Genomic DNA, 9,325 nt, shown 5'->3' with positions numbered 1-9,325 from the left:
GAGATAATTAGATTTAGTTTTGATTATGTACAAACTTTATCCAATCTCTATATTCGTGAATCGTGATCAAATACCAATGCATATCCTAACTATATGGATTTTATCCAAATCAGTTCACGAATTTATTGATTATACTTGTTCTTATCCTCTTAATTCAAATCATATATATTAAATTTGAACATAGAAATATTATTCTCCCATTCAAATTGAGTTTCCCATTAATTAGAGCTTCAACGAGATCAATTGGTTCTTCAATGGCGGACTTATCTCTTCCTCAAGACTCTTTCTTTCTGGGGTTTGACAGTTCTACTCAGTGAGTTTTCCGCTTCGTATATGCTTTCTTCTCACCCAATTTTCAGTACCCATGTCGAAAATTATTTATTTATATAAAATTTTGTGTTTGTTTAAGTTTAATTGACCAATTTTTACTACCCATATTGTAATTTTATTTTAAGGAATTTTTGTTTGATCCATCATGTTATCGGCCTTACATTATCTAAATTTTTTAATCAAATTGAATTAAAGTTTGGGAATTTTAGTTATCTAATTTTAATGGGCTATATTAGTTTGATGATTTATTGGTTTGGATGTTGTAATGTACAGAATATGGGCTGAATTGTGTTGATTTTTGATTGTTTTTAGGTCTTTAAAAGCTACAGTATTGGATTCCAACTTTAATACTGTTGCAGCTGAGCTTGTGCATTTTGATTCTGAATTGCCTCATTATAAAACTAAGGATGGAGTTTACCGTGATCCTTCCGTAAATGGCCGGATTGTTTCACCTACATTATTGTGGGTTGAAGCTCTTGATATTATGCTTAACAAATTGTCGAAAAAGATTGATTTTGGAAAGGTTGCTGCTGTGTCTGGAAGTGGGCAGCAGCATGGTAGTGTGTATTGGAAGAATGGGAGTTTGTCGATATTGTCGGCTTTGGATCCTAAGAAACAGTTGGTAGAACAATTTGCAGAAGCTTTCTCCATTAAGGAATCGCCGATATGGATGGATAGTAGTACCACTGAACAATGCAGGAAGATTGAGGAGGCTGTAGGTGGGGCACAGGAATTATCATCTCTCACAGGGTCTCGTGCCTATGAAAGATTTACTGGCCCTCAGATTTGGAGGATATATGAGACACAACCCGAAGTCTACAATCAAACTGAAAGGATATCACTTGTGAGCTCGTTTATGGCATCTCTTCTTATAGGAGGCTATGCTAGCATTGATGAAACAGATGGTGCTGGAATGAATTTATTGGATATAAAGGAAAGAACATGGTCTATAAAGGCTTTAGATGTATGCAATCTGTTACATTAGCTTAAACATTTTAATTTGATAATTGGACACGTTATGTTCAAGAATCATATTTGGTGCTTTATTTTGTTGATGTCTGTGTGATTTAATCTTTATGTAATTCAATCTTGGTATAGGCTACTGCACCTGCATTGGAGGAAAAGCTTGGAAAACCTGCTCCTGCATATGCTGTTGCTGGTTTAATTGCTTCATATTTTGTGGAGAGGTTAGTATACTGCTATTATAATCTTTGGTGGGCAATGTTGAAGAAAGGTATCCCACGAAGGTATGTAGACCTAGTTAAGGATATGTATCGGGATGTGTCAACAAATGTGAGGACATGCGGAGGGTTGACAAAAGATTTCCCTATTACAATCGGATTGCATCAAGGGTCTGCATTAAGCCCTTTTCTTTTTGCAACGGTTCTAGATGAATTAACTAGACCATTTCAAGATGAGGTTCCATGGTGTATGTTGTTCGCGGATGATATCGTTTTGGTGGATGAGACTAAGGACGGGGTTAATGTTAAGTTGGAGCAATGGAGGCAAAGGTTGGAATCTAGAGGGTTTAAGCTAAGTCGGAGTAAGACTGAATATTTGGTATGTCGTTTTGGCACTCAGAGGGGGACAAGCAATGAAGTGGTGAGTTTGGATGGAAAGGATTTGACCATGAGTGAATGTTTTAAGTATCTTGGGTCGATCATCCAGAAGAATGGTGACATTGATCAAGACGTAACCCACAGAATTAAGTCAGGGTGGCTTAAATGGAGAGCGGCCACGGGAGTGTTATGCGACCGCAGCATTCCCCTACAGTTGAAGGGAAAATTCTACAGGACTGCCATAAGACCAGTGTTGCTCTATGGTACAGAATGTTGGGCTTCTAAGAAAGAGCATATTAAAAAGATGGAGGTTACGGAAATGCGCATGTTAAGGTGGATGTGTGGAAACACTTTAAGAGATAGAATCAGAAATGAGGTTATTCGCAAGAAAGTAGGTGTGACAGACATTGCAGATAAATTAAGGGAAAATCGTCTGCGTTGGTTTGGACATGTAAGACGGAGACCCGTGGGTGCACCGGTGCGAAGAGTGGAAGAGTGGGATCATGGAGGGATTAAACGAGGAAGAGGGAGACCAAAAATGACTTGGTTGGAAGGAGTGAGGAAGGATATGAAGTGCATGGATTTACGTGAGGATGAAGTTTTGGATCGTAAGGGATGGAGGAGAAAGATTTATGTTGATGACTACACGGAATAATCATATTTGGTTCATGTTAGCCGACCCCACTTTTGGGATTAAGGCTTTGATTGATTGATTGATTGATTGGTTAGTATACTGCTATTGATATCTATTTATTCCCTTTTATTATACTTTGTATATGATAAGGTTTGATGTGATATAAAAACGGGTTGCTGGTACCTGTTTTTTCTTCCTGACGTTAGTGTGTATGACTTTTTTGTCAATTAAACCAGAAATGAAAGATAGTGGGAAAAAAAAAATCTAATTTTTGGATTTTGTGACTGCAAGTTGGTAACAAGAAGTGTTGAATCTGTTATTATTTTTCATAGCAGAGGGGTGGTCATGTTCCATGATCAGCCAAAGTCTTATAGTAAATAAGGTTGGTTTCTATTATTAATTTTTAAGGAAGAATAAGGACCCTCATGTTCTCTAAGGTTTTGGAAGTAGATTTTAGATATTATAGTTTTAAATTCTCCATGTATTTTAATTATTAGATGACCTAGTACATAAGCAAGGTGTATAAGATTGTACTTGCAGTATCTCAGCAGAATTAATCAATTGATGTGTGAAATCTTTTACATTTGTTTCTTTGCTGCGCTTGTTAGGTTCTCTTGCATGCAGGCGATGCAGCTATTTGATTGCTTGTGATTGTGGACTTGTGGTGATAACTACTGTGTGTGTAATTATTTATTTATTTTTAAATATATTTCAGGTATCAGTTCAGCAAAAAGTGCTTGGTTATTCAATGGTCTGGAGACAATCCAAATAGCCTTGCAGGTAGTCTTCATTCTTCATCTAAAATTCATCTGTATATATCCTCTTGATTTTGATCTGATTTTTTGTTTCTGCTATTTGTTTCTATTGGCCATGATTCCCTTTTTAAGCATTTAAAATATTTTACCTACTTTTGGAATTTTCCTCCATCTTTTTGTAGCATTAGATTAACAGCTTACTCTGAAGCTATTGCATTGATAAACAGGGCTAAATACAAATGCTTCTACAACACTGTAACATATTCCTTTGATCCAATCCATGAAGTTAAGCCTACTGTGTGGGTTTATTTATTTATTTATATTTTGTGTGTGTGTGTGTGTGTGTTGGAGAGACAAATTACACTAGTACTACACTACTAAGGAGTTGGCTCTCCTCAGAAAATTGATGATGGGCAGATTTTAGTATTAGGGCATTTGCAAGTGTTTTAAGAAATGAATACGGTGAGAAACAGGAGCAAGGATCATGTTTGAATGAGCTTATTAGGTACCATAATAACCAATAAAGTACATAATGCTTATAGGTCTATAATGCTATGTTACATTGTTTCGTCTTAAATATTTTTGTCTGACATTAACTTGTTGAAATGGGTATGAAATCCTTGTCTCATACTTTAGTTTTTATTCGCATATTTGAAATTTATTGACTACATATTGGTGGAAAGAAATTTAAGAGAAATGAAAGGAATTGAAAATTTTGTTATGTAGTCAGTCATATAAATAAAAATGATATATGTGTGCAAGTATGTAATCATTTTAATGTATCAGTAATACTGTTTCTTGAATGCCTGTCTCCGTGTTTCAACTTATGAGACTCTATTTCCATAATCTACTTAGGCTATGTTTTGTTCACCTTATTTTCACTTATTTCAGGTGTCATTAGTTTAGATAAGATAAGTTCAGGAAAAATAAGTTTTGTTCAAAGTTGAAAAGGGTTACCCGAGTTCAAATTACAACTAAAATAAGTATATGTAAAAGGGTTACCCTTAGTCTGTCAAACACCTTCAACCATGCAACCCAAATCGACAAAACAAATAACACTCTTTTCCATTCCCTTGTTTTCAATGTTGTATGAACCTGGAACCTAACTTTTTCATGTCCTTAACTCCTTCCATAGAAAATCAAGTGAATGGAACAAACCCTTAGTCTGTCAAAGACTCTTTTCCATTCCCTTGTTTTCAAGGTTGTATGACCCTGGAACCTAACTTTTTCATGTCCTTAACTCCTTCCATAGTTACATCCAAATCATCTATGGATTTAGAGATCCTTGACCCTAATTTTCTACTTTCCTTACTGTTATGTCTTTAGATCTTTGCCTAACTTGCCGAAGCCAATGCAATTGATTCTCCATGATTTTGTACTCAACTCCAACTTTCTTTACCCTTTAAGATGTCCCTCACACATCTATCTAAACATACGCATCTCTGCTACTCCCATCTGCCTAGTAAGATCCTGCACATATAACAACGCTGGGGATTGGGTCTGATAGAATTTTCTCTTTAAACTCAAAGGTACTCTACAATCACACACTAGTTATCGCTCTCCCTTTGTGGCAACCTCACTCAATTTTGTAGGTTACACATCAGTCAATTTCTCTACTCTTTTCCAAAATCAACCCAAGAACACTCGCTCATGGGCACCTCCTTACCATTCAATGTTACTATATCCCCACTTGACTTCTTGTGGTGCTAACACTACAATTGTACAAAAATAAATACTATAGAGCAAAGATAACAATCGCAACATTTGAGAATTGCTATTTAATATCAATTTGTGGTTCATTAACCATGGCCTGTATATTCTGACCTCCACTTAGCTAACAAATGCCTAAAGAATGAAAGAAAAAGCTTAAAATAATTTCAAAATCCCATGCAGGCTGATACCCTTTAGCCCTACGCTCTCCTTCTCTGTCTCTTATCCCTTTTTGAGTGCCTTATTTTACCACTACCTTGGTACCCATATCTTCTGTTTTTGTTTATGTTTCCCTGTTTTGGTTTTTTTGCATACATGAAGTCTTTGGCAAGGAGAGCTGAATCACAATTGTAGTTGGTCCACGTGTAGTAATACTTGACCTCTGTTTTTTTTGTTGGGAAGGAAAATTGTTTACATGAAAAAGATTTGAATATTAGATTTTACTTGATTTGACATACGATCTGACTAATGAATTTATGCTGCATTGAGAAATGCAAGTAAACTACCTCTCTTTCTGCTTTTCTTGGTATTATAACTATTCACACTGTGTTTGTATGGAGAAAGGGAAAGGAAAAGAAGGGGAGGGAGGGGTTGGGGTGGGACAGGAAGGGGATGGGAGGGAAGAATGATGAGTTTTCCTTCCAAATCTCTCCATTGTTGGAGAGATTAATTTCTTATATTTTAATCCTTCCATTTCTTTCCCCTCCAATTCCCTCCCATCCTCATTTGCTATCCAAATGAAAGATACTCCATAGATCGAAAAAGAGCTTTATAATTTTATAGTTGATTGTCAATTCAAATGATAGTTTCTTTAACCTTTCTGGATTGTTCTGCTTTGTTTTGATGTATGACCATATAATTGGTGGGTTTTGGCAATACCCTTAACTAGTGCCAAGAAGCTTTTCAACAGAAATTATAAATTATCATCATGAGGAATAAATTAAAAGGACATAATTCTTGAGTATGAGAGGCATCAATTTTCTGGTGAATCCAAACCAATTTTTATAAGAGCAGCGTTCTCACAATTCATGTCTTGGGCCATTCCTTATTACTGTATCAACTTGTTATACATTCGCAAAGCTGCTATTCACCAAACGAAGCCAATATGGAGAGGCTGCAGACCCAGGATTACTTACAGATTTGGGATTTCGGCTATGAGAGGTTAATTGTTTAGATGATGGAAGCAATTTGTTGAGAGAATAGGAAAGGATAGTGATCAGTTCAATAGGGCTAAATCTGACATGACCTTGGTTTCCCCAACATGACTAATGAGCTAATTGACTTGATTTGACTAAACTAGCATGACCTGACTCAAATACTTGATTTGACAATCCTAAATGTGGATCTTGTATTCATGAAATTACAAGTATGCAAAAACTGAAATATGTTTTGTGTTGTCCACTATTTTGGTGTGTGTTTATTATATTACTTGGAACTATACGTACAAATTTTTATGTTAAAGTATGTACTCACATTCCTCTAGTGTATTGATTGTAGATTTTTGGCTGAAGTAGATAATCATTAATTATGTGCCATGGTATCTAATATTACTCTTTTTCGATCTATAGGACTGACTCTTAACACTCCTGGTGATCTTGCGATCAGTCTTGGGACAAGTGACACTGTGAGTTGATAAGGAAACTATATTAGTATTTGTACCACGCAGGGCTAAAAACAAGAAGAAAAAGAGGGAACTGTTTGTTTACCAGATGGATCTGCTATTATAGTCATTTAATGGATATGCTACATTCTTTAATCAGGTATTTGGGATAACTGATGAGCCACAACCTCGTTTAGAAGGTCATGTTTTCCCTAATCCTGTGGATACAAAAGGTTTTATGGTTATGCTCTGCTACAAGAATGGGTCACTTACTCGTGAAGGTAGAATGCTCTCTGTTCTAGTACTCTATATATAATGCTGGGGCATGTGGTAGCATGTAATAATTATCATAATTGGTGCCAGATATCCGTAATCAGTACGCAGAGAAGTCGTGGGACGTTTTCAACAGATATCTTCAGCGAACACCTCCACTTAATGGTTGGTGATTTTTTTCATAAGTTGATTTGTTGATACACAAATTGTAACAATTATGTGATTTACAATTCTTAAAAAAAAAAATAAAATTATGTGACTTACAATTGGTATTCTGTAGATGGAAAGCTAGGTTTCTATTACAAGGACCATGAAATTCTTCCTCCTTTACCAGGTGAGTTTTTCAGCATTTCTGTATAGATCATATGAGAGAAATTTGATATTTTGTATGATTATATTGCAGTAAAATGAGTTTAGTATCTTTTGTATATTAGATAAATTTTGTAGCTAGATAAATTCACTTTTTACACTACTAAGTACTAACTGTGGAGTTTCATGCCTTGGGGAGGACATGGGGGAGGAGGAGGTTGACAAATAGGAAAGAGAGATGACCCAGATTTGATGAAAAATGAGCCAAAATCTAGTTGGTGCTTGATGTTTTAATTTGACCATAATTTTTTTTTTTTTCAGTTGGTTACCACCGGTATATACTCAAAAATTTCACCGGCGATACCGTTGATGATGTGGTTGAACATGAAGTAAATGAGTTTGATGCCCCTTCTGAGGTTAGTATTGTTTTCTGTTATTGACTGTCATACTTTTGTGCACAAGGTCATCATCCCTCCGACTATTTGCAGGTTCGAGCTGTGGTTGAGGGCCAGTTTCTCTCTATGCGAGCTCATGTTGAAAGATTCGGTATGCCTTTCCCTCCTAGACGGTTGATAGCTACTGGTGGAGCATCAGCCAATGAGTGCATTCTTGGCTCCTTAGCTTCTATATTTGGCTGTGGTATTTACACCGTTGAAAGGCCAGGCAAGTCCTAAAATTTACTATATAATGTTACTACATTGAAAGGACCTAGTCATTAGGTAGTCAAGGCTCCTTAAGTGCGATATATTCCTTCAAGTTTACATTAAACCGTTCCTTTGGTCGGTCTCTTTTGTTTTTTCTTGAGTTTTCATGCTTGTTTTGAGACTTAAAGGATAAGGTGGCAATAGATCCTTGCTGCAATGGGGGTGCAAACAGCTTGGAACCTTTTCAAAGTTTGAGAGTTGTTATGCCTTAAGAAAATTTAATAGCTTGATAATATTAGAATACTAGTAGGTGTTGCTATTTGCATGATGGTTGTAGACTAGATTTTTAACTTTGATGGTTGAAACACAGAGCTGACAAGGGGTTAGAATGAGCAGTTTTTTTTTTTTTTTTTTTTTTTTTTTTTTTTTTTCATCTGACTTGGTTTGTTCTATTGCGTGCTAACACTTTATAACTTCATTTGCAATTGTTCTGAAATGCAATACATAGTCTTCTGACTGCTTATTACAACATTCTTGTTTGTATTCATTATTCGTAAACAGATTCAGCATCATTAGGCGCTGCACTCAGGGCTGCACATGGTTGGCTGTGCAATGCAAAGGGTAGCTTTGTTCCCTTTGAATCCATGTACAAAAACAAGTTGGAAAAGACATCATTAAACTCCAAGCTCTCTGTCGAGGCTGGAGATCCTACTTTGGTATCTAAGTATGCAACTGTGATGAAGAAGAGGATGGAGATAGAAAACCGCCTGGTTGAACAGCTGGGTCGCTGGTAAACAAAGACCGATAAGCTGGAGAAAATAGCAAGGCTTCACTTCTGGAATGGTAGGAAATAAAGTAAAATTTTCTTTGTCAAATCCTGTTCCTTTGATCTTTACTCATAGATAAACACTTTTATGCCTCAATTTGGTGCAGAATAATAAAATTAAAGTGTACATAAATGTTAATGAAGATGGATGCGTGTTATCATTTCCCCCAATTTGGGATGTTTATCATGTGTGCATTACTGTTGCTAAAGTAGTTTTTTTTTTTTTTTTTTTTTTTTTTTTTTTTTTTTTTTTTTTTTTTTTCCAGTGAGGAGGATATTTCCTAATAACCATCAATTTAAGTATATGGAAAACCAAAATGCTCATAGTAACTACTAATAAATTAACCTAACCAAACCTATAATTCTGATGTTGGTCTGATTGAAACTTCATATGACAAGAATTTGTTGGTATATTGACAACATACCGGAATATGACTCATTTCGAATGCAATTTCTTTTGTATACCCCCGGTGCACAATAAAAATACTGTCCATCAATAATTATCACGTGCCATTTGTAGTGTCTGCAGACTTTGCACTCTGCACTGCCCAAAATAAAGTGAAAACAAATTTACTTTTTTTTTTAATTAATTTTTTTTATCTTAGCTTTCTATCTCCAACCAGAAATTTGTTGGGATTTTCCCAAAATTTCTGATTTAATCCAACCTCAAAGCTACTATCTCAAC

General features: G+C 35.7%; 1 protein-coding gene across 1 annotated transcript; it reads left to right on the top strand.

Annotated features, from left to right (window-relative positions):
* Positions 1-8,811, top strand: LOC145613273 (xylulose kinase 2-like). The gene is made up of 11 exons (XM_081668346.1): positions 1-313; positions 643-1,294; positions 1,429-1,517; positions 3,239-3,303; positions 6,557-6,612; positions 6,749-6,869; positions 6,952-7,026; positions 7,142-7,195; positions 7,492-7,586; positions 7,659-7,833; positions 8,376-8,811. Exons 1-11 carry the CDS (start codon positions 255-257, stop codon positions 8,606-8,608), a joined length of 1,674 nt encoding a protein of 557 aa, XP_081524472.1. The 5' UTR covers positions 1-254; the 3' UTR covers positions 8,609-8,811.
* The last annotated feature ends 514 nt before the right edge of the window (positions 8,812-9,325 follow it).

Source organism: Chenopodium album, chromosome 25 (assembly GCF_948465745.1).
Source record: "Chenopodium album chromosome 25, dcCheAlbu1.1, whole genome shotgun sequence".
NCBI lineage: Eukaryota > Viridiplantae > Streptophyta > Magnoliopsida > Caryophyllales > Amaranthaceae > Chenopodium > Chenopodium album.
This window is presented reverse-complemented; position numbering and strand designations above follow the sequence as displayed.

Excerpts from the sequence above, each read along its gene's own strand:
- LOC145613273 (XM_081668346.1), top strand. The coding sequence starts at position 255 with ATGGCGGACTTATCTCTTCCTCAAGACTCTTTCTTTCTGGGGTTTGAC. Across the intron at positions 1,518-3,238 it reads GCTTCATATTTTGTGGAGAG|GTATCAGTTCAGCAAAAAGT; the intron begins GTTAGTATACTG and ends AATATATTTCAG. Across the intron at positions 7,196-7,491 it reads AATTCTTCCTCCTTTACCAG|TTGGTTACCACCGGTATATA; the intron begins GTGAGTTTTTCA and ends TTTTTTTTTCAG.